Below are 26,882 nucleotides of genomic sequence, written 5' to 3'. Positions count from 1 at the left end.
TAAAAATTTGACGATAATCTGAGTTGGACGTTAATATTATTACTAGATATGATAAAATATGATTTTAAAATCTCAAACAACTATCATATCACAGTCAGTTAACGTTTAACTTAAACGACCATTAATTTTTAACAAAAAATGATGAGTTTAGAACATATGAATAATTGAGTGACTATTTTATAACTTTTAATAGTCGAGAGATTTAACAAAGCAAAATCTTATAGACCATTTATAATTTTCAATAGTTAAGGGACTCACTAAAACAATATCTTATAATCAAAGGATCATTTGTATATTGTACCCTAAAATGAATGATGATTATTTTCAAAATAAAAAAGTGTTTATTATATAAAGATTGTTTTTAAAATTTATCATATAATAAATTTAAATCATAAAATTAATTAAAATGAAAATTTTAACAATTTATATTTTACATTTAATTTTTTTAAACTGAGTTAAAATCTGTTTTACTTGCGATGTCAATTTAAAATAAATTATTGAAAATTAATAATATTAGTGATTTAATATTTTAAATATAATGTACGAATCAAACGACCTCGGTGATAAAAGAATCATTGTTATTTTTTCAGGTTCAAGCACCATGAATTTCAGGGGTGTGAGCGTTCAATATCAAATAATTGAGAATTATCTTTGAAAAGATATTACCTTATAATTATCTCATATTAATAAAAAAATATTTTAAATATGATTGATAATCTAAAATAAAATTATTCACTAGATTTTTTTCAACAAGCGTAGAAAATATTTAGTAGATAAATGATCTACTTATTAGTTCATAAAATACATTAATATGTTTGTTTTGTTTTGTTTTTTTAATAATATTATCTTTTAAAATTTATATTTATAAGTAGTATAATTATATATGATATTTAATTTTATACAAAATATCATATGTTTATAATTTAAATTTAAAATTTCCAATACATAATTCTTCGATTCATTAAGAAAATATTAGTTATAAGTTTTATATTAATAAAACATAAAAGTTAATAATCTTTTCTAATTATTAAATGACCAAGTTGTTGAACTTTTATTTCTGTTAGGGTAATTTACATTTCAATTCATTGAATTTAAATTTAAATTTTTATTTAGACAATACACTTTTAATCTAATTAAATTTAATTGAATTTTTTATTAATAAAATAAATCATTAATGTTGATTCTGTTAAATAATTATAACGAAAAAAATTTAACTGAGACTTTTATAATATACTTTTTACATATCATATCAAATAATATTTAATTAATAGTTTAATGCATTTCTTTTGTTAGAATTTATAGAGAAGTTTTTCTTTTGAATTTACTTCATGAAATATTTGAGAAAATTCTAACAAAAATATTTAAATTATCAATTAAACATTATTTGATGATATACGTAAAAATGTGTTAAATAAAAGTGTCAATTATAATTTTATTCGTTATAATTATTGAACGATATTACTATAAATAATTTAATTTATCAATAATAAAATTTGAATGATGTTATTTAAATAAATTAAAATTTGAAATTAAATTGAACAATTTAAAAGATGAATATCCTTCAAATATGGCCATATGGGTAATGAAATATATGAGTTCGCTTCTTTGATAACTGGTCAAATTCTATAATTAGTTCTTATATTATGAACACTTTATACATTTAGCCCTTATACTACAAATTATTCAATTTGTTATCCTTCATATATGGCCATATGGGTAACGAAATATATGAGTTGGCTTCTTTTATAACTGCTCAAATTCTATCATTAGTTCTTATATTTTTAAAAATAAAAAATTTATTTTTTTATCTAAACAGGGAAAAACAATTTAATTAAATTACAAGAGCTTAAAACGATCAAATTAAGGAATAAGAATTATGGGCATGCTCGACACTGCAATGTAATTATGTCTCTATTCTCTATATTATGTTTGGTATAATTATTAAATTAAAGAATATAATAACACTTGTATTTACATAATTTCTCTCTCCTCGCCGTAACAATTGAAGAGTGTAATTACAATAATTATTCAAACACGTTATAACTATGTGAAAAAAAAAAATAATCAAATCTAATTACCATGCGACTTTCTAATATGTAATAAAAAAACTAATAGCAAAATTTGTCTTTTATATTTAATATTATTGTTTCAGTTAGGAATGAAATTTTAAATTTGAAAAAAATATAATGGTTAAAAAAGACTAAATTAAAATATAAGAACTAAATCTAAAACTTAGGCACAACACAGACTAAAACAAAAATTAAAATGATCATATTAGAGTGTATAGACTAAATACTTAAAGTGTACGGACAAAATTTGACCTATTAAAAAATGTAAAAAGAATGTAACAAATATAAGTAAACAATATTTTCTTTACTAAAATTAACACTTCTCGAACGCGAACAATAATTAAAGGGTAAAATGCACAAATGATCCTTCGATTATAGAATATTATTTTTTTTAATATCCAACTATTAGAAGTTATAAAATGATCTTTCGATTATAAGACGTTTTATTGAATTCCCCGACTATTAAAAGTTACGAAATAATCACCCGACTATTCGTGTATTCCAAATTTTTCTTTTTTCATTAAAAAAATTTAGCGACATTCTAAACTGGATATTAATTTGCCAGTTTAGACATGATAAAATTTAATTCCAAAATCTCAAACAACTATCACATCCCAATCAAAACATTAACTTCTTGTTCAGACAATTAACAATTTTTTAAAGAAAAAATACGAATTTAAAACATATGAACAATTAGATGACAATTTTTTCAACGTTTATAGTCAAAGGACCTTATATTAATAAAATAATAATAATAATCAAGAGACTCAACAAAACAAAGACTATTTTATAACTTTTAATAATCGAATGACTCAACAAAACACCTATAATTAAAAATTTAAAATTAAAAATTAGAATCACATGGGTCAATCGTTCAATATCATTCATTCATAGATCAAATCAGAATAATAGCTTCACAAACTGTTCATAAATACCACCCAAAGGACATTACTTACACCATCCTTCAATCTATTCACCGCAGCTCCGGAAGGGGCGGGTCAATTTTCACGTTGTGTCGAAGCCTCGACACAAATTCAGACATAAATACAAATATCGGACTTGCATATTCATGTCCGATACATTCAAACCCCGATAACATAATATACAGATTTACATCAAACATCTTCCATAAACATATATAGAGGTAAGATAAAAGACGTTCACAGAATATACAAACGCCACCAATGGGATTTACTCGGGGCGGAAGTTCACGAGATGGTGGAGGTGAGATGACTGAAGCTTCTTGATGTCGTTCGAGGTGACCTTGCAAGACTCCAAGTTCAGAGATCTTAAATTCTTCAGTGGCTTTAAGTGTCGCAACCCTGCACTTGTTATTCGAGAATTTGAAACATTCAGAGAGACCAATCCTGTCAACCCTGCATTTCATATGTAAGTGCGGTTAGTCTACAATGGCGACCTCGTTCATCACGTCTCTTATGTTATCTGGACATGGGAGTGAAGGTTGGTATAGGGAATAAATTTTTTCACACATCTGGAGGATCATTCCTCCATTCTCGTCTCTGAATATGAAACCGCTTAAAGGAAAACGAAGATCCCATATTAGCATATTTCCTCCCCACCCTCCCTGGAACAGAAAAAATATATTGTGTTAAGTCGGAGCCATACCGGAAATCATCTCCAATGCTTTATTCGTGAGGTTACAGTTCTGTGACAGATTCAGCAATGACAGGGATGAAAGGTCTTTAACATTCTTCACTCCAGCGTCGGTTAATCCTCCGCCACATATTTCCAAGGAGCGCAAGTTCTTGAAGTCTATTAAATAAGCAAACAGTTATATTAATTCTTCAAAAACACGTCAATAAGAGTACAAAAGATGATGTATGGAAAGCAAATAGGTGTTTAGATTTGTTATACAAACTCCTTAACTTAACGTACAGGCATAACAATCGAATTGTTAACGTAAAAAACTTGTCAATAACATAATGTATCCAAGTAAAACACACAGCCGACTCTTAACACCTTACAAGCTAAAATTATCGATATATTGGTTCTTGGCCATTCTGAGAAACTAGAAAGTCGAATATTTCTTGTTTTTGAAAGGAAATTCAAAATACAAAGTGTCATATATCATACTTCGCAGATAGTTTGTCCCTGAATTAGTGATACGAGCTCCGAAAAGATCAAGATGAGTCAGGCCAGTCAAACCTGTTTCAAAAGGAGAAAACACCAGATAAACAAAATCTTCAACGCTGAATGTATATTTAATAATATGCACATGATCCAAGGCTTTTACAAGTTAACTAGATGCTTCGCTGCATTAGTAGAGCTTTAAGATCAATAGCAAAATCTGTTTCTTGTTGACAGGTGTTTAGACAATTAACACAATCTCGCTGCATTAGTAGAGCTTTAAGATCAATAGCAAAATTTGTTTCTTGTTGACAGGTGTTTAGACAATTAACACAATCACTAGAAACACAGACATATTATTTCACAATGAATCATGTTAAACAAATAGGCACTCCGAACGGTCATACTGGTAAGAACCGCAAGTCCGGCATCTGTGATTTGACGAGTATCCAGGTTGAGTGATTTCAGAGATGAGAGTCTAGACAATTTTCTTAAACCACCATCCGTAACTCCAGTAAATGACAGGTTTATGCTCTCCAGGTTAACCAAATCTACAAGTAAACCAAAAGGAAATTGGATGATCATATATAAGAATTAACTGTTTGAGAAGATATCATTCTAAATATGCTTATTCAATGATTAAAGCTCCTCAAACTATTAAATGAACAATGTTGTTATTCGGACTCATATGAGATTGTCGTATCTGGGTATGTGTCTAACATAGGTGTTGTCGTAACCGGTTTTCGTCCGGGCACGAAATTTTACTTGGCAGGAAAAATAAAATGAATAAATAAATGATTTTGATTTAAAAAATATTTTGGGAGTCGCCATTAACCTTTTTGGGTTAGGTAGGTCAAATACCTAAAAAAATCTTTTAAAAATAGTTTTTAAGAAAACATAATTTAAAAGATAAACTGATCTTGCGTATAATAAAAAATTCATTCTTTTTAATAATAAAAAGAGTTCGTGGTTGGTTACGTTTAGGGAAGGATTAGCACCCCTATAACGCCCAAAATTAGTAATTATTAATTATAAGTTGTCTCTATTATTGGAAATTTAAGAATTTGAAAATATATTTAATTTATAATTTTGTTACTTCAAATTTATAATTTTAAGAAAATCTATTAATTTATATAAAATATTTATTTATTTAGAAATATCAGAAAAGAGCTTCTAGGTGCTATAAGACAACTATTTTCTTAATATTAAAAAATAAATAAATATAAAATATTTATCTAAAAATAATTAAAAATAGATATAATTTATAAAAGTAAGATATTTATTTAAAATATCAGGAAATGGACATCCAGTTGCTTTAAGACTGCCCTTTCTTAATATATAAAAAATAAGTAAATACTTATTATTTAAACAAAATATATATATATATATGACTAATATAATAAAATAATAATTAAAATAATATTTTAAATATATTGAAATTAACAGGGTACTAATTAAATAAAATAAATTGCAATCTAATAATGAATAAAATAAATAAAAATTAAAACTATAATATAAACACATTTAACGTTATATATAATAATACCATATATAACTATAAGAAAAGCAATCATTGTAAATGAATAGAATAAATACTAAAAAAGATTTATATTTTAATAAATAATTATATAATAAAATCAAATGGTATTAATTTCTATTATGATTTAAAATGGATAAAATGGAAAGTAAATTTAAGATACCAATTATAAATAAATGAAAAGGAAAATAAAGTCAAAGATATAAGTATTAAGATTACAAGTAATTAAGTAGAATGAAACATTAAAGGAAAATTAATCATGAATATCTAATTGACAACAAATTTGAGAAAGTTTTTAAATAACAAATAATTGAAATTAAAGCAATTAAATTATATTCATATATAAAATTCATAGTAAAAAAAATGAGAACTATAAAAATTAGTGATTATATTATAAACTAATGAAATTAAATACCTAATTCAATTAATTATTTATAATTACGGGGATTAAACATGTTATTTTACCCATTTATTAATTTGGTGACTAAAATAAAATTATATTAAATTAGCACATTAAATTAAAACAAATTAAAACATATAATTCGAGGTTTAAAATATTTATTAATAAAATTATGAGGGCTAAATCAGATATTTGCCTAATATATATATTTACTGTAAAAGACTAAATTAGTATAAATTAAAATGGGAAAACCAAATTATAATAAATAAAAACATACTATAATGATCAAATTGCAAGTTTTTAAAGTTACAGTGGCTGCGGGAATAGTTTAGCCGTGCGTGAAATTACACAAAGGCCCTCACTAAAACTACGTCGTTTTGGTGAGGGTATTTAAACCATGTTATAGCCGGCCCTAAGGGCCATTTTCTCATTTGTTCTTTCTTCTTCTCTCTCTAAACTAAGTTTTTTTTAACTCTATCGCCTCTCTCTAAAACTGGTAGAGAGAGACCACCGGCCGGCAACCGTGCTCCGGCGTCGGTAACCACCGCCAGCCACCAACAGCAGTGGCCGGAAAATTTCAAAATCCCCCAAAATAAAGATCAGAACGTCCTAAAGACGAATCCTGTGTCCTTTTTCTCTAAAAAGCCTTGTAATTACCTAGATCTACAGAAATACTCTCGGTATTTCGGTTATTTTTGGCTGTGCATGGAGGTTCCGATGGTCGTGCTCCTCTTGGTAAGTGCTTCTCTTCTTTTGGTTTATGTTTCTGTTGTGGGTTATTTTTTTTTTTGCTCTTTGTAGTTGCTGTCCGTTCGGTATCTCTCGGGTGCCCCCTCTCTTTCTCTTTTCCAGGATATGGTGAGGCTTTATAGCCATTACCGGTATCCTCTTCGAACCGGTCCAAAGGGAAGTTTTCGGTGAGTCACCGAACTTGTGGTGACTCACCCCTTGGGCATTGACGTGTGGAGAGGTCGTGGCAGCCGCTGGAATCTTCGACGAGGGCGGCAACGTCGTGGTTGAAGCACCTGGCAATGGCTTGGAAGAGGAAACGACAACGTGGCCCTAGGGTATCATAACCCTAGGGTTTCTTCTGGAACATATGGGGACCGTTGGATCAAGGCCAGATCCAACGGTTGAGAAGAAAGGCGGCTGAGAGATGATGCTGAAACCCTAAGAGGGTTTAGGGTTTGTTATTAAGTTTGGGCCAGTCTATTTGGGCCAGTCTATTTGGGCCAGTCTAGTTTGTAATCGGGCCTATGGTTTTGGGCCTACAATGTATTAAAATTAATTAATTATTTAATAAATATAATATTAAAATAATATTAAAATAAAATAATAATAATAAATGAAACAAATGAAATAAAGAACTAGTGTCTTCAACTGCCCCTCTTTGTTCATTCTTGTGTTAACGAGAATATGGCAAAGACGAAAAGACAATAAGTTTTTTTTTTTCATTTGACTTCACTTGATTATGATGGAAATGTTGAACAAGTTCTTCTTTGGGATTAGTTCTTCTCATTATGAAATTTTCCACTGGGGATGACAATTTATTTCCTTTTATGATGTAATCTAACAAAAAGTTGAACAAATTCTTCTCATTATGAACTTCTTCTTCTTTTTCAGATGAGTTCTTCTCATTATGAACTCCTTCTGAAAATGCTGATCTTCAAAAGAGGTATTATTAATTCAGCTTCATATGTGATGAATTAAATTAAGGTTGAACAAATTCTTCTCATTATGAACTTCTTCTCCTTATTCAGATGAGTTCTTCTCATTATGAATACTTCTGAAAATATTGATGTTGATCTATCTCCTTCTGTGATAGAGTCATACAAAGGTTGAACAAGCTCTTCTCATTATGAACTTCTTCTTCTTCTTCAGATAAGTTCTTCTCATTATAAACTTTCTCTGGAAAAGCTAATCCATCGAGTGATGAATTAAAGCGAAAGGTTGAACAAATTCTTCTTATTATGAACTTCTTCTTCCTTCTTTAGATAAGTTCTTCTCATTATGAACTCTAACTGGTAATGATAATCCATTGAGTGATGAATTAAAGCAAAAGGTTGAACAAAAAAATTCTTCTTATTATGAACTTCTTCTTCCTTCTTCAGATAAGTTCTTCTCATTATAAACTCTACCTGGCACTGCTGATCCACCGAGTGATGAATTCGAGCAAAAGGTTGAACAAGTTCTTCTCATTATGAACTTCTTCTTCTTTCTTCAGATGAGTTCTTCTCATTATGAACTCTTTTGGAAATGTTGATCCATTGAATGATGGATTCAAATCTTTGCTAAAATCTTTGAAGTTCCTGTCAAATATTCAACATGGATAAAATGAATGAAAATGCCCATATTTGCAAATGTCTAGATATGATGCATGAATGTTAAGTTCATCTTTATTTGATTCAAAGTGTGAACTCGGTCTTCCTTCACTTGGTCAAAATGTCATTTCAAACTGCATTTCTGATTTGGAAGAGCAATCTTTGTATCTTCTTTGCTTCATTTAAGTCTCAGAAGAAATGTTTCATTTATGGAACTCTTGCCGTAATCAAAATTATGACCTTGATGCCCTATTTTTATTTTTGATAACATCAGCTTTCTTTATCTGGATTTGTGTAGAAATTCAATAAAACTTTCATCTTTGAAAAGAGAATCTATCATCTTTGGAGAGGAAATCTATCATCTTAGGAGAAAAAATATATCATCTTTAGAGAGTGTAAATGTAGACATGTCATTCTCAGCAGGGATTAATTAGGAGAACAATGTCTGTTCTGATTTGACTCATGCAACACATTAAAAGGAGGATTTATCCTAATTCTTTTCATGTCTCAACATCTAATCAGATCTCGAATAAGGCAATTTGGACCATATCATGTCGAGATGCTCAACAACAACTTGTTGTTCAACATTAGTTGGCTCCATTAGTTTCTTGTTGTTAAAATTTCTGCTTCCCTTCTGTGGAAAGAAATCTTCATCATATATCACTTCTAACCTTGGGCTTGAAGAAGACATGCTTTGTCTTGCATCAATAGATGGAAACCATATGATACAACATTGGTTCAGTACCATAATCACTGGTTCAAACACATTCATCCAGCTGTAACTTATGTATAGATGTTTCATAAACATTTGACAAACATTCATCCTTTCCTGTATTTTCTGCACAGTTTTCTGGTCAAGGAAGCTCTTTACATAGTGTTCAAAGCTTTTGTATGATGTCATAAGACCACTTGAGAACAAAACTCAGTTGGAATACAAATGAGATGCCGGCGTGTTTCATGACCAAAAAGTTGGTCAAATTCACAAGATATGCTAGTGCCGAATTGAATAAGAGATATCAACTGATCTTGATATCATCTCGGGCAAGGGAAAGTGTAATACTGATCACATTTTCTTCCTTAATGAGCATTGTAGGAAGTAGAAACACATCAACTATAGGATCCATATACAGAAAGAGGTCCATGGAATTCTTGTTGCTGGGGATGAAACACACACATGATAAAACCAAAAATAGATAAACTCAGTTCAGCCTGACTGGCAATGATAACCCTAATAATAACGGGAATAAGAGTAATATATGTTGAGCCTCTTTATTCAATATCATCAAGTAAACAAAAACTAATGTGAAAAATGGCTTCGTAATCCCAACAGCATTATTGAAACTAACTGTCGGAAACTTCAAAGAAAAATGTCCAGTCATCACCGACACACAAAATACAAAATTTCAAAGCCGAGATTTTAAGAAACTGAACCCTGGATCAAATGGTTTGCCTGGGGACCATCCTTATTCATGCAACCGTGATGTAGCTTAACAAAGAACATGCTGTCGTGTGACACATGATTTAAGAAGATTGAGTATTTGAAACCATTCTTGCTGAGTAGATATTTGTTCAACAATATGATCCTGATGTAACTGTCTGTTGAACGAAACAATAATGTATAGTCAGTTCCATTGTCACTGTTTTACCATTTTCATTCTTCATTCCTTTTTGTCTTATTGGAAATATTTACTCACGTCAAATGATCTTTAACATATGACGATGTGGGCCTTCAGCATGCCCCAACATTGGCTAATACAAACGTTCAAAATGCGTCAATATTCTTCATTCTGATTGAAAAGGGTTTTCAGCATGCCCTAGCATTTGCTTTTTTTTGTTGATATGAGCTTTCAAAGATGCCCAAATATTCATACTGATGTAGGCCTTCAAAATACCACACATAGATTATTTCTGTCTGAAATGGCTTTCAAAATGCCCCAACATTTTGCTTTTGGTTCACTCTCAACGTCTGTTTGACTTGAATATCATGATTCCCACAAGGTTCAATTTTGGCAATGCACTGTGGTGGGTACTTGTGGCTTTATTCGTGCCCCAAATCTATTTATCTTGAATACTCTCATTCTGATGTCACTAAACAGCAGTGTTGTAAAGTAACTTAAGGAATTCTCTTCATGTCGTCACAAACTTAAGAAATACTCAATCATTCTGACAGAAACGTCTGAGATATGTGTCTCTTTTGAATGAAGTTCCCATTTTTTAAATCTGAAGGGATCTAGTCAGACAGAGTGGTATAAATCGCTTGGTAATTCATTCCAGGTTGACATAGTAAACCTTGTTTTCAGTGAAGGCTATTTCTGGAATATACTTTTCTATGAGAGAGAAACCAATTCATGTGAACAGTAATCTGATGCAATAGCAAGACTATATATACAGGCTCTTGAAAATCCACACCCATGCAACATGTTGATTCTGATAACTACTCATCTGATTATGAAGCGATCTTTCAAGATGATTTCACAAATATTGATAGTTCTTCTGATACCGAGGAAATCCTGATTTCTGATGCTAATGAGGAGAATGAACTGTTATATTTGACGAAAATGGAGTACTCAGAGGCTGAAGCTTTAATAATCATGGATATATGTGGTCCAGATTCATCAATTGCAGAATTGACAGACTTTATATGTGCTGCTCAAATGGCTAAGGCTGCTGACGTACTTCTTCCGGTAGAAGATAGGAAACCATTATGCAATGTCCCCAATTACAAGAAAAGGCAAAACTCGGGCTATGATTTTTGTAAAGGAAGAAGCAGAGGAAGCTTGAAAAAAGTTTCTCAATGAAGACGATCATGCAGTTCATCTTCCAAATCCAATTATTGGTTTTGGGGTTCCTACCGAACCAGATCAGATAACTCAAATAATCACTTCCAGAAGATGCTATTGGGTCTCATTATTTCTACTATGAGAACATGACACTTGCTCCAGTTGGTGTTTGGACCAAAATGTCATGGTACTCATATGATGTAGAGCCAGAATTTGTAGATTCGAAGTATTTTTGTGTTGCTTCACATAAAAGGGGCTACGTTCATAATCTGCCAATTGAGAACATATTTCCTCTTATTCTGCTTCTTCCACGCACCATACATGATGCTTTTCTATTGACAAAGAAATGGTGATCTTCCTGGGATCCAAGAACCAAGTTGAACTGTTTACAAACATGTACATGAAGTGCCAAAATGACAGAAATGATCTGTAAGGCTCTTGAAGCTTATGACGATGAGCCACATTCGAGTATCCATAAGTATGTTCTTGATGAGTGCCGAAAATAAAATTCGGTATGAGTTGGAAGGAATAAAGTTGATCCACTTGAACCTGATGAGGAAGAAATGCTTATAGATTTCCCTAAAAACCATACACGAGGATCTGTATAGAGACATGCTCCCTGGTAGTATCAATGTCCTGTCTCTTTTCTCTGGGATCAGTGGCGCAGAGGTTGCCTTCTACCTGTCTTGGCATACCTTTGAAAACAGATACGCAAGAACTGAATAGTGATCTGTTAGAGCAATTGATGAGTAGATCTGGGAGATTCGACCTGGTTGTCGGTGGCATCCATTGTAACAACCTTACTGGAAGAAATAAACATCATCGGGGTGAACTAGAAGATTTCTGTTGGTGCATTTTCTTGGAATGACTGCTACAGTGACTGTCTCTTCTGCTGTTTCAAGATATTCACTGCTATATCTCACTCTTCCCGAACCATGGAAAGGTTTAGTTGATGGTAAAACTGGTTATCTTTACTTTTGGAATCCTGTAACTAATGTTACCCAATATAAAAAGCATACAAGTGTAGAATCTGTTCCAATGTCTTATTTAAGTTCAACAATCTTCTGAATGACATTATGGATATAATCCTGACAAGGAAAATGATCGACATGGAAGAAGTAGCAATGATGTACCAAGACTTGAGACCAGTATCACAGTATAACCAGAGTGAAAGTGGTGACTTGTTCATTCCCATAATACACTTAATGGGACTTATGACTCTGTGATTGGAGAATCTGCTAGAGACATGGATTGATGGCTAGGGAAAATAATTAGTCTGGTGATGCTTATCGCCTTCAACATGAGATAAGTGATAATCTTTCTTGATGAATTGCTAATAATGTCACAAGAGAGCGTCATGAGTTCAATTCCCCAAACTTTTCGGCTTCTCAGACCACTTGATTTCAAGAATGCTTCATCATTTTGGTCTGACTTATTCTTTCTACGATAGATGTAGAATAGGCAACAATCTGCTTTACGGACCTTCCTCATTTGAGACTGTCTTGTTTGAAAAATGTTTTTCCTCTTTTCTTTATCGAAGAATGATAGAATTTTGTAAAATGTTATCTATCACAGGTTCACAATAAAATCAAAGCATAAGCATGAATTCAAAGAATATCAAAAGAATTAACAACTCTTTAAAATTTAAGAATTTTAACTCTTTGACAAATATCAAAATTTGGGTTGGTTTCAGGATGGCTTTCCTATTTTCTATGGTTACATCTATTTAAGATGTCACTCATCTATTTCTCTTTGTGAACTTTGTCACATGCCTCACTTTGAGGATTTGGTATTTTAACCAGATACGTACAAAATGATGCAACTAGGATTGCCAATCACTAGACCTTCTAGAATCCTTCCATTTCAATTCTCTGGAATTTTTCATTTAGACTCATCTAATCAAAGTAGTGCAAAAATATCGATCTAAAAATGAAATTTCTGAGTGCTTGTGTGAAGTTGACTATAACAGGTGTTTCGTAACTCCCTTAGTCCATTTGTTAACGCATTTTCCATTTTGGCTAGCTGAATTCAACTTTATTGTATATAATAATATAATCACCTTTATCAGATTAATTGAAACTTATCCATAAAGCCGGGGCAATTAACCAATTGCTCTAGAGGGACAGTTTTATTGCATATAATAGTATAAATAGATTAGCTGAATATTATCCATAAAGCCGGGGCGATTAACCATTTGCTCTAGTGGGACAACTCAAGCTTTATTGTATATAATAATATAACATGGGTATCCAAATCCAATTTCTTAAGCTTGTTAAGAAGAACCTGTTATAGTCTAGGTGTTTTGGTGGAATTCAGAAAATCTCTTCGTTAGAGTTCAATTCCCAAGCAACTGACTTAAACTAGATTTACCTATTTGTAAAAATTATGTTCATCATCGAACGTCATCAATAGAAAAATATTCTAATCGGTTTTGTAATGTAATACATCAACGATGCCCCATGTTGTACGCTCATATATATAAATACCAAGCCTTTTTGTAATTTCTTTCAATAGGAGTAGGCTATCTCATATTTGTAATAGGATAGTGTTTGGGTGTATTTCTTCTGAGGTAAGGTCAATGGTCCTTGTTTTTCTGGTTTTCAATCCTGATATTCTGTCAAAGATTATAACTCTAATCATGAAGAGATTTTTAATCCAGTTGATATTCAAAGAACTGCAAGATTACAAAATTGACTCAATGCTCATAACCTTAATAAGCAACACAAATTTATTTATTGCACAAAAGGTTAAGAAAGGAACAAAAAACAAGTTTAAACAGGATGCTGAAAATAGAAAAGTACTACAGTGGTAGATAACAACTTCCACTTGCTTATTTAGCTTGCATCTATCATTCCTTGAATGTTGGGTGTGTGCTTGGCTCAGGATTCTCATCCTTATTTGTCCCTCTTTTCTTGATCATTTCTTGTGTCAAGACTCCCTTGTCAACGAGCATCTCTATTTCTTTTAACAATGACCAACAATTCCCTGTTGAATGCCCAGATACTCCCAAGTGAAAATTACAGAAGCTATTTTGATCATAGCAATGGGCATAAGGCTTTAGTGATACTTTCACCAATCTTGGTGTAATGTATTGACCTTTAACCAAATGAAGGTACATATCTGAGATAGATTCTTGAAACACCTTCAGAGTTTTTCTCGCTCGAGAGATTATCACTTTCTTTGATCGTTCTGTGCGAATAAATGCTCTCCTGTGATCGAGGGGGTTCTAGAAGCTCATTTCAGCTACAACTGGGGTATTATTAACCAGACTCCTTAAGTTGCCCCTTGCCTTACTAGTTTTCAGAAAATCTGATATAAGTATCTCAGGTGTCTTCTGGGTTATTTCTGCTCCATTCTTTCTTAGACCTAGGGGCCAATCTCGAATTACATCCATGGAAGTCTTTTGATTTTCTTGCACCTGATATTTTTTGCAGGATTTGGTCACATTAGTCTCTGTTGAAGCAACAATTTCTGAACATTGAACCTTCACCCCTTCTTTTACCTTATATTTTTGAATTGTTTGCTCTAAAGGATCTTGGAAATTTCCCTCAAGGTTACCAGGAACCTTAGCTGAACAATTTGAAATTCCAGTCTGATTTATCCAAGGAACCTCCTTATAGGTTCAATTCTCATTTGGAGGCCACTGTGGTGGAACAAGTCGTGGAGTAGTTAATCTGGCTGAGAGCATTTTTAAATGCATTTTTTCACTCGAACAATGGAAGGGAGGAAATTGAAAACCCTGCACATTCTTTTTCTTCTTGACCACTTTATAAGGTTTGGCACCATGTTTAACTGAATAAGACCTCATTATATTAACCTCAACTTCTTTCTCGACGTTAGTATCGTAAGAGCCGCTTATCTTGCCATTCTTGATAGGTATTTCGATCATTTCTCCAATCATGATGATGTCAGAGAAATTATTAGTGGCAGCCCCTATTATGTGATTAATATAGGGAAATTTTAATGTACTGATGAACAAAGTAGTGAACTCCCTTTCAGTCAATGGTGGATGCACTTGAAAAGCGACGTCATTCCATCGTTGTGAATACTGTCGAAAACTTTCATTGCACTTTATATTCATGTTTTGCAACATTGTTCGATCAGGGGCCATATCAGCCATGTGATTGTATTGACCCAAAAAGGCTTGAGATAAGTCCCTCCAAGAATGTATTTGAGTAAGTTTTAGCTGATTATACCATTTGGATGCAGACCCGGATAAACTATATTGGAAACAGTGGATCAACAATTTTTCATTCTCTACATAGCCAGTCATACGACGACAGTACATAGTGATATGATATTCAAGATATGTGGTCCCATTATACTTCTCAAAATCTGGAATTTTAAAATTTGGTGGGAGAATTAAGTCGGGGACCAAGTTCAATTCTTTGGCGTCAAACTCATAAAATGACTCAACCGTCTCTCTAGAAGTAGTACAAAATTCATTTGACTTTAACCCAGAAGCAGTAAGACAGTCAGTGGGGAATGAAACTCCAGCCTGATATTGTTGGTTCTTAACAGTGAAGTGAACTGGTGATTGGATTTCCTGACGTACAGAGGTGTGCTCAGGAATGTGAGCAGGTGTAATACCCAGAGGATTTGTGGAGTTTTCAACAAGACTCTTTCTAGCAGTCAAATGCTTCTCAATCATTTCTTTCATATTGTTCAGTAGATCGATCTGAGAATTAGCTTCGATTTGTGCCAACTTGCTCCTCAATTCTTCCTGTATCTCTTTTTGCTCTATCTCTAATTTGGATAGCCTATCCTCAGTTTCTTTAGACATTTTTCTTGTGTCGTGCTAAGCGTTCTTGCTACAAGGTAAAACCAAGATCACTTCGGTTGAAATCTTTATTTTAATGAATGAATGTTTTAATGTATTATGACAGAAAAATGCAAAGATGCCAAATGCAAATGTAAAAATGTAAATTATTTAAAATATCAGAATAGGACATCCAGTTATATTAAGACTGTCTTTTTCTTTGATATTGAAAATAAATAAATATTAATTAATTAAATATGTTTTAATGCATGATGTAAGTTTAAAAATGTAAATGTAAATACAAACGTAAAAATGTACAGATGCAAAATGCAAATGCATGTATGAAAAGGTGTTACTCAAGAGTGATCATTTTAGAACATATTTCATTGAACACAAATGTTTCCGTGCATCAAACAAAACTTTTACATATAGGGGACATCTTTCAGTCCTAACTTCAGCAAAACTTTACATATATGGGATAACTTTCCCTCCTAACTTCTCTAAAGCCAAGTTAATTTCCATTCATGCTCAATAGTTGAATTATCAGTCTGCTTCAATTCCTCGTAAAATCAGGTTGGTCTATCAGCTTATGGGTCATATTGCTTGTCTGGACTGCAGCTTCTTCCATGACATTCTCTTTCATTTTCTGTATCAATTCTTGGAGTTGCTTATTTTCCCTTGTAAGAGAACCTTTATGTCCAAGAAGTTCTTGAACAAGATCTTCATATAAGTTGCAGTTCTTTTTCAGCTTGGTGACCCCTGTTATCCACTCTTCTGGGGTACTTCCTAGGCCAGCATTTTGAAAGGCTTGACTGATCTTCTGAAAATCTTCATGCATGGTTTTCATTTTTGTGCTCAATTTCTTGTTTTGGTCGTTCAAGTCTTTCAAATAACATGCTCGAGCTTCATAAAAACCTCCACTACTCTGAATGCCCTGACTGATGTTCTTACCATAGACTGCTTTTGGTATCAATATGGTAGGATCTTTGTGTAATACTTTTGGTATTAATATAACCAGTTCTCTATGTACAGAACTTCCCTCGATCCTCGTAGTTTCTTCAGGATGTCTTTCCTTGGCCGCATCATATTTTGTTTGATCATAAAACTTTTTGTCCATTTACGATTTCTTTCCAATTTGATGAACAGTCTTTCAAGTCAACACCTTTTGATTATGCAATGATTATGTAATGCAGACAAAAGAATATAAACAAATTAGAGCAATGTAACATGCATGGAAAAATAAGAAAACAAAAATAGAATAATTAGTACCAATTAATGGAAAGAAAAATTCTATTTATCAAGGTATAAATCCTAATCTCATGCTTTCTTGTTCCATGCTTTGTTTGGAAAAATTAACCTAACTGCATGATTTCTAGTTCGCATGCATTTATTCAGAGAGAAAAATAATAATAAAAAAATTAAAAGCTAAAACTTATTTCTTCTTTGTGTACACCTACGGACAGAGGTTTAGTATTGTCATAGATCAGGAGAAGTTCTAAGGTTTATTATATGCAAGGTTTCAGATCTAAGAATAAATGTACCCGAATTGTCCTTGTTAGTGCCCCCTTGGGCTGCTAACCCTCAATCCTAGTCCATCACAGACTAAAGTGGATCGAGTTCAATTCGAGGGGATACACTTCTCTATGCCTGACACAGAATAAATTCCCACGAAGACATAGAGCATATGAACCCCGAAAACTACTTGCTAGGTCTGACACGGAGAATAAATTCTCACGAAGACGTCGCTTTCACTCCTACTTAAAAGGGACAAGCTTGATTAAAAACCTTATGTTATGCAATGCATGTGTTTGTGTGTGAGGAGAAATGTGCAAACCTCTGACAGACAATAAATAATAAAATTTAATACTTGAAAAATAAAATAAAACATTAATAAAATAATATAAATATTATGAAAATAATAAATATATATATATAAATTTTGAAAAGAAAGAATTAAAAATTAAATATATGAATTTTTAATTTTCTAATTGATAGAGACAATTAATAATTGGTTTTAAAGTTTCACCATCCCAGCAGAATCGCCAAGCTGTCGTAACCGATTTTCGTCCGGACACGAAATTTTACTTGGCAGGAAAAATAAAATGAATAAATAAAAAAAATTTATTTAAAAAATATTTTGGGAGTCACCATTAACCTTTTTGGGTTAGGTAGGTCAAATACCTAAAAACAATCTTTTAAAATAGTTTTTAAGAAAACATAATTTAAAAGATAAACTGATCTTGCGAATAACCAAAAATTTATTCTTTTTAATAATAAAAAAGGTTCGTGATTGGTTACGTTTAGGGAAGGATTAGCACCACTATAACGCCCAAAATTAATACTTATTAATTATAAGTTGTCTCTATTATTGAAAATTTAAGAATTTGAAAATATATTTAATTTATAATTTTGTTACTCCAAATTTATAATTTTAAGAAAATCTATTAATTTATATAAAATATTTATTTATTTAGAAATATCAAAACAACTTCTAAGTGCTTTAAGACAGCTATTTTCTTAATATTAAAAAATAAATAAATATAAAATATTTATCTAAAAATAATTAAAAATAGATATAATTTATAAAAGTAAGATATTTATTTAAAATATCAGGAAATGGACATCCAGTTGCTTTAAGACTGCCTTTTCTTAATATATAAAAAATAAGTAAATATTTATTATTTAAACAAAATATATATATATATATATTTATTTATATGACTAATATAATAAAATAATAATTAAAGTAATAATTTAAATATATTGAAATTAACAGGGTACTAATTAAATAAAATAAATTGCAATCTAAGAATGAATAAAATAAATAAAAATTAAAACTATAATATAAACACATTTAACGTTATATATAATAATACCATATATAAATATAAGAAAAGCAATCATTGTAAATGAATATAATAAATACTAAAAAAGATTTATATTTTAATAAATAATTATATAATAAAATCAAATGGTAATAATTTCTATTATGATTTAAATGGATAAAATGGAAAGTAAATTTAAGATACCAATTATAAATAAATGAAAAGGAAAATAAAGTCAAAGATATAAGTATTAAGATTACAAGTAATTAAGGAGAATGAAACATTAAAGGCAAATTAATCATGAATATCTAATTGACAACACATTTGAGAAAGTTTTTAAACAACAAATAATTGAAATTAAAGCAATTAAATTATATTCATATATAAAATTCATAGTAAAAAAACGAGAACTATAAAAATTAGTGATTATATTATAAACTAATGAAATTAAATACCTAATTCAATTAATTATTTATAATTACGGGGATTAAACATGTTATTTTACCCATTTATTAATTTGGTGACTAAAATAAAATTATATTAAATTAGCACATTAAATTAAAACAAATTAAAACATATAATTCGGGGTTTAAAATATTTATTAATAAAATTATGAGGGCTAAATCGGATATTTGCCTAATATATATATTTACTGTAAAAGACTAAATTAGTATAAATTAAAATGGGAAAACCAAATTATAATAAATAAATACTATAATGATCAAATTGCAAGTTTTTAAAGCTACAGTGGCTGCGGGAATAATTTATCCATGCGTGAAATTACACAAAGACCCTCACCAAAACTACGTCGTTTTGGTGAGGGTATTTAAACCTTGTTATAACCGGCCCTAAGGGCCATTTTCTCATTTGTTCTTTCTTCTTCTCTCTTCTTTCTCTAAACTGAGAGTTTTTAACTCTCGCCTCTCTCTAAAACTGAGAGAGAGACCACCGACCGGCAGCCGTGCTCCGACGTCGGCAACTACCGCTGTCGGTGGCCGAAAAATTTCAAAATCCCCCAAAATAAAGATCATAACGTCCTAAAGACGAATCCGGTGTCCTTTTTCTCTAAAAAGCCTTGTAATTACCTAGATCTATAGAAATACTCTCGGTATTTCAGTTATTTTTGGCTGTGCATGGAGGTTCCGATAGCTGTGCTCCTCTTGGTAAGTGCTTCTCTTCTTTTGGTTTATGTTTCTGTTGTGGGTTATTTTTTCTCTCTGTAGTTGCTGTCCGTTCGGTATCTCTCGGGTGCCCCATCTTTTCCTCTTTTGCAGGATATGGTGAGGCTTTATAGCCATTACCGATATCCTCTTCGAACCGGTCCAAAGGGAAGTTTTTGGTGAGTCACCGAACTTGTGGTGACTCACCCATTGGGCATTGACGTGTGGAGAGGTCGTGGCAACCGCTGGAATCTTCGACGAGGGCGACAGCGTCGTGGTTGAAGCACCTGGCAGTGGCGTGGAAGAGGAAACGTCAAAGTGGCCCTAGGGTATCATAACCCTAGGGTTTCTTCTGGCACATCTGGGGACCGTTGGATCAAGGCCAGATCCAACGGTTGAGAAGAAAGGCGGCTGAGAGATGATGCTGAAACCCTAAGAGGGTTTAAGGTTTATTATTAAGTTTGGACCAGTCTGGTTTGTAATCGGGCTTATGGTTTTGGGCCTACAATGTATTAAAATTAATTAATTATTTAATAAATATAATATAATAATAATATTAAAATAAAATAATAATAATAAATGAAACAAATGAAATAAAAAACTAATGTCTTCATGTGCCTTCAATTGTTTTCTAAAATTTTCCATGTAGAATCATCCGAGTTTTGAGAAGGCTTCCAAAGAAGGATATCAAATCAAGGTAATGATAACAGAGAATCAAATAAAAAAAATACTTTTATGAAACAAGAGTTATAGAAGCACTTTACCACCAAAACTAGAAACAAAAAGTAACAACCACTGCAAAATATAGAAAACTTCATGCTATGAGAAAGGAGGATATCTAACCAGAAAGATGGCGAAGGCCATTGCTTCCAACTTCAGTATCAGACAACTCCAAACATTTCAATCGTTGAAGACCTAAACAAACGAAAGCAGTTGTTTTCAGCCACTGCCATCTATTAGTTTTTTTTTTGTGTGTGTGTGTGGATAAGATAGCGGAGAATAATTATGAGCTGAGGTAATAGGATAGGATGGTTTATTGAAGATGCCAATCCTCCCACAGCAGAAGAAAAACAAGGTAGGTAGAAACATTTAAATTAAATTAATTGTTTCTACTTCAAAATTAAAAAAAATATATAAACAAAGAAAGATGATAGCAGTTCGACCAACAACCTGACAAATGAACCAGCCCATCATCACCAATTCTACATGAATCCAAGTTCAAGCTCTCTAAATTTGTCAAACCTGGATCCAAGCAACAAAAAAAAATCAAATTACAGACGGAAACTACCACTGAAAAACATGGAACAAATTTCACAAAGAAAACCATGTCACGATTCACAAGATTCTATTATATGTTTTGCAAAGAATAACCACTCATTATTTAGATAAATGATTTTTATTCCATTATATCCTCTTCATTATCAGTCCTCCAAAATACGAGACGAAAGATATATGAAGCAAAGACATTATATAGTTCAATATTCTATCAAACAACACAAGGGAAGGGGGGAACACCTTTCATATGTATCAAACTAGAATCACTGATGTCATTGAAACCCAAGTTTAATACTTTCAGATTACCAAGCTCTGTCAAAATAAAAAATGCAATAAGCCAAAGGCCATCTAAGAATTTTTACATATGCGTATTGGTAAGAGCATGAAACCAACTTACTAAAAAACTTCTCACATCCATCATCAGAGAAATTGCACCTGCTAAGATTCAAATATAACAGAGATGCAAGAACTGTGCAAAAAAAGTCCAATTCAGTATCATGTTTAATGTACAAGACAAAGTAATCAAAATAAGACGCAAGTAGAGTTTATATGGTCAATCAATCATTTTGAATATTTCCTAAGAATGACATGATAAATGTTGAAAGAAGTGAGAAACCGTAGAAGAAAGACCATCAGGAGATTACAAAGACTAGTTTCTAAAATGAAAATGCACAAGTTTCTGTCATCAGCATGAAAATACTAAATAGGAAAAGTAAAGCACAAAGATGATTTAAATGAAACGCCAACTGTTAATGGAAAAGCAAAATTGCAGTCTGCAGCTCCCAATGCAATCAATTTAAGAGGAAAATGAATGCAATATGCATGCCAAGAATACATACCAGAAAGAGAATCCAGGCATGAGGCAGTAACCGGGCAGCCCTCCAAGTTCAAAATAGAAAGCTTTTGCAGACCTGAAACAGATTTGAAAGTATAAAGAATTTCATCGAATAGAAGTTCAATAATCAATAACAACTGATTCCATAATTCCTATAACCTGACAATAAGTAGAAAATGGCCAAGCGTTAACTATTAAATTGAACATGCATAATATACACAAGTCAACAACACCACCACCGAAATCATGGTGAAGAAAATTGAAAGTATAAAATGTTTACACAAATCCAGTTGTCATAGAACAAAATTTCAATGTATCACAGAATATATAAAAAATAAAAAAGATTAAATATAAAATAAATCAATGATTCCCAAAGTAATAATGATAAAAACAAAAGGGAAGTTTTTTAAGGAAAAAGGAAAGACGTTTATTCTATATCATTCAACCTACATACTTAAAAGGTTTACAAATTTTGACTTCTTTGATCAACTTAATGGGCCAAGGTTTGTTGGCACAGTGTATATTGTTTGTTGAATGATAACTTCAGCATAACATTCCACACCATGCAGTACACTAATCCAACATCAACAAACTAGCAGTCTTAGATGACAAATTCTTTTCCATCCTAATTCACTATAGCAACTTTTATTTTATTTTATTTTTATGGAAATGATAGCAAGTGAGATAGAAAGTACTGGCAAGGTACCTTTTAAGTAGGTGATGCCAAAATCTGTGACCTTAGTGCAGGATATCTGTAAGCTTTTCAAATTTGTAAGCCCTAAAACATGACAAGAGAAGTTAACCAGATATGTAATTGAATAAGTAAACTAACATTACCCAGAAAACTTTTGCATTAGCACAAAAATGACAAAAGCAAAAGTGGCACAAATTTAGTCAGTTTAAGGTGTCCTTATTCTAACTGTGATTTATGTAACTAAGAAAGCCAGACAATAAAAAAATAGAGGAGAAGGGCAATCAAAAGAGAGAACGGTTTCAAAAAGTGTACAACTCTTTGAGTGCCTATTGAAAGTTGAAATGCAATCAAAAGAGAGAAAACGCTTTCAAAAAGTGTACATGTTCTGGAAAACTATGTTATCCAAACTCTTCCTTTTTTCCTCAAGTTCTAGTGTCCAATCCTATGACTAACATATATGGCAATGAAAGAATCACCTGAGAGAGCCTTCATATCAACATCTGTTATGCAATTACACCATTTAATATTAAGAGACTCTAACTTCGTCAAACCTGTGAAATGATAAATAGTGCTCATCAGCCAAATATTAAATAATAGCTCATGCATCTATATTCATCATGCAAATAGAAGTCCATAGAAATACATTTCATTATATGCTAAGTAGTTAAGGGCCAGAGCCACCACAAATTCATCATTCTATACATTTCTCTGTTATTCAAACATAGTCACTAGACTTACTACTGTAGATAGAACTTTGAGAGCCCAACAACTAAACAAAACTAAGATCCTACTCTGCCACTGTGCATCCCCAGTACAGGTTAAGAATGCCCACAATGCTACCATTCCAAAATGTGTTCCTCCAAAGAGCTTTCTGCCTCGGGCACAGTGCGAGAAAGGGATGGCATGCAAAATCATGTTTAATAGCACCAGAGAGAGAGAGAAAGAGACGAGGGCAATTATAAAAGTCATAAGGATAAGCTACCTTCAAAGAAAAAAATTACCTTTAATATGAACAAGCCCCCCATGAATCCCAGGACATTTTTCAAGGTCCAACTTCAACAAGTTCACTAGGCAAGAGAAGGTACTCATTCCTTGAGCAGTAATCACACTGTTTCTTCGAAAGCTCAGACTGGTCAAGTTTGAGAGACCTGAATATTTAGTGTTACATTCTGGCCCATTAAAAATACCATGAAATGTAAAGTACTTAATGCTAATTAAAAGGAAACAGTAAAGAGAAACCAGGTCGGAAGGTAGAATGAAAACAGACTTGAGAATTTTAGTTCGGCAAAAAACCAAATTCCAGATTTGTATAGTTATGTCTCATCAAAGGTTGCAATCAATGCTATTTAATCATTTCACCTATGACAGAAATTTGGCATTTGACTAGACAAGAATTGTAGGGCATTAAAAGATTACCGCTGATGTGTTGTAGCCCACAGTTGGAAATCTGGTCACAGTAATTTAAATTTAAAGCTTGAAGATGAGCACAATCTTTGAGATATATCAACCCAGAATCAGTGACATCAGAACTTGAGAGGTCCAACACAAGCAAAGATGAGCCTTGTGAAGAAATCACATCCATCCAGTTGTTATTAACCCCAGGATAGTCTCCCAGGTACAGGTCCTATAGCAAAGAAGATACACTCAGTTCAACTAGACTGAAAAAAAAATTAATTCATTGACAGATTTTGATATCTGACTTGCTAAATGTTTTCACTGGTTACCTGAAGAGCACAATCTCGAAAAGCTTCAAGAGAAACATCCGTCAGACATTGAGAATTCACTAGTTCATTAAAGATCTGCTGACTTAGATCTCTTGGAAGCATTGAGAATGAACCATAATTGTTTATATCCTGCTCATGAACCAAGCTTAGAAGATCATTCAGACACAGGATGTAAGGATTTGCATAAGCAAGGTCTAAGCTAGCTATACCTCCCGTATTTTATAAATGCATAACTCCATAAGTGATGGACATTTTCCTTTTCCCCTTTGGATTTCTACAACTGGTCTAGAAAAAGTTGTCGCCAACCACTTTGAACTTCCACTTTTGCAAAATCTTCCAGAAACCCCTCTATGTAAACCATCTTCAATTTCTAATTGGTCCCTTTTCCTAGAACAAACACCCCCCATTAAGGAAATACCTTGCGATCAATAAATGTAATAAAAACTGCGGCAGACCATAGATCTGTTCAATTACAGAAACTAGAAACACACTTCAGTTTGCCCTGTGAATATGAAAGACAGCAGCAGAATAAGCACTCAGTTGACACGATCATCGCAAATATGTATGTAAATCACTCACACCAATTCTTAGAGTGGTTTGGATAAGGTTAAAACATTCATTAGAAAGAAATGAAAAAACTTTTCCTGAAACGGGTAAACTATTTGAGCAACGTGCTGGATAAACACTGTAACTTATTACATGCTATCTACAAGGATATTAACATAAATGTACTCTCCTTTATATTATTCTTTGGGTTTCATTTTAACTGTTTTCTTTTACCATATTTTAAGGGACTAAGTTTATTTATCCAACAATCATGTAACAGTTCACGTATAATCCACAGAACAGATTCATTAGTATGAAAAGCTTTACGATCAAAGAAAGGAAGGCATGGATATACCAAAAGTTCGACTAATACAAACCAAAAAAGTTGAACAAAAGATTGTGTATATTTTATCATATGATTCTCGGTCACAATCATACTAAATATAATTAATACAAAGCAAAATTGGTAAATATAACCAAAAGTCGGATTTCTTTTTAGATTGACTTAAAAAAAAACAGAAGTGCCTAACATAAAGCCTTTATTAAATAGCCGACAAAGTAACAGTTTTTCTTTTTTTTCCCTGAACAAAAGAAACCTTATGGTTTCAAACTCAATTGCATGACTTTTATAACTGCAGGGCACTACATTCAATTAGATGTTCATTCCAAATAACGGAAATGTAAATTCTAAGCCTTCCTTTCAATTTTTAAAATACTATTTCCAGTCCTCAAGCCAAAAGAAGCATGGAGTGTACTGTTATTATTATTACTATTATTATTATCATAAGAAGAAGAAGAATAGAGAAGTTAAATTTAATAAACACAAAACAGGGGAATAAAAACGTCAAGTCATACACCGATTATCAGAAAATATTTCCAGTTTCCTGCAAAAGAGAAAAGTTCCGTTTTCTCTCGGAAATAACTGAAGAGGTCTCATAATAAAAATCTAACCAAAAAATACAAAAAGGATGAGATAAAGCTAGAAAGAACAACAGTATAAGCGTCAATATTCAAGGAAGAAAAGCCTAAAAAATTGTACAATTTCAGCCGATAACGATCATCTTCTCGTCAAATAAAACAAAAAGAAACAGAAACGAATAGCCAAAAACAATTCCACGAGAAATAGAAATATTCTCTATCAGTACCTTATCATGATCAAAGGCTTGAAATGATCTACATATGAAAAGAGAGACTGGTGTAAAAAGAAGAAAAAGGTAGAAGAGAGAGTAATTAGCAAAGAGGAGCGACGTGGCTAGTACACGAAGCAGATCCAGAACCAACCTATGGTTGACACGTGTGTCGTAGTGGGGTTGGTTCGGAGTTAGGTACACTGAAAGGATGAAGAGATAAAATTTTGGTGCGTCCCGCTTCCACTTTTATTTTATTTTATTTTTATTTTTATTTTCATTTTTTATTTTTATTAGTTTTGGTTGGGTTTATCCAAAATGATTAGGGTAAATTACAAATTTGGTAGTTAAACTTTAATCAACCTACTATTTTACTCATTATTCTTTAAATATTTTTAATTCTTTTACTAAACTTAATACATTAGATTTTTTTGTCACTCAGTAATTTTCTCACTAAAGGGGTTATAAATAAGTTGTTATATAGATGCAAAATGAATTTATTTTAATAAAAAATTTGTTTTTTAAACGATATCATTTTAACATCGTTAACTATTTAATGACGAATTGACAAAAAATTCAATTTATTAAGTTCAGTTAAAAATTAAAAAGAAATTAAAGTTAAGTAAATAAAATAGGAGAGAGAGTAAAATTCAGTGATAAAATTTGTAATTAACCAAAAAGGTAAAGACCAAAGAGTAGGGGTGTAAACGAGCTGAGTCGAGCTCGAGTATTGCTGAGCTCG

At 31.8% G+C, this 26,882-nt stretch overlaps 1 protein-coding gene across 2 annotated transcripts; it reads right to left on the bottom strand.

Moving 5' to 3' along the window:
• Positions 1-3,160: 3,160 nt before the first annotated feature.
• LOC120204022 (F-box/LRR-repeat protein 14-like) lies at positions 3,161-26,245 on the bottom strand. Of its 2 annotated transcripts, XM_039204127.1 has the most exons (16): positions 26,159-26,245; positions 24,677-24,969; positions 24,468-24,596; positions 24,160-24,367; positions 23,745-23,891; positions 23,220-23,294; positions 22,756-22,827; positions 22,054-22,125; positions 21,612-21,683; positions 21,455-21,526; positions 21,110-21,181; positions 20,783-20,854; positions 4,565-4,708; positions 4,164-4,235; positions 3,696-3,842; positions 3,161-3,445 (listed from the first exon to the last, which is right to left on the bottom strand). In XM_039204127.1, exons 2-16 carry the CDS (start codon positions 24,872-24,874, stop codon positions 3,261-3,263), a joined length of 1,737 nt encoding a protein of 578 aa, XP_039060058.1. In that variant the 5' UTR covers positions 24,875-24,969; positions 26,159-26,245; the 3' UTR covers positions 3,161-3,260. The 2 variants fall into 2 exon arrangements, with proteins under 2 accessions (XP_039060058.1, XP_039060063.1); XM_039204132.1 differs by lacking the exons at positions 4,164-4,235; positions 4,565-4,708 and having other exon boundaries at positions 3,165-3,445.
• Positions 26,246-26,882: the final 637 nt, after the last annotated feature.

Source organism: Hibiscus syriacus, unplaced genomic scaffold (assembly GCF_006381635.1).
Source record: "Hibiscus syriacus cultivar Baekdansim isolate YM2019G1 unplaced genomic scaffold, ASM638163v2 tig00000340_pilon, whole genome shotgun sequence".
Classification (NCBI taxonomy): Eukaryota; Viridiplantae; Streptophyta; class Magnoliopsida; order Malvales; family Malvaceae; genus Hibiscus; species Hibiscus syriacus.
The sequence above is the reverse complement of the archived record's forward strand: the minus strand, read 5'-3'. Positions and strand labels throughout refer to the sequence as shown.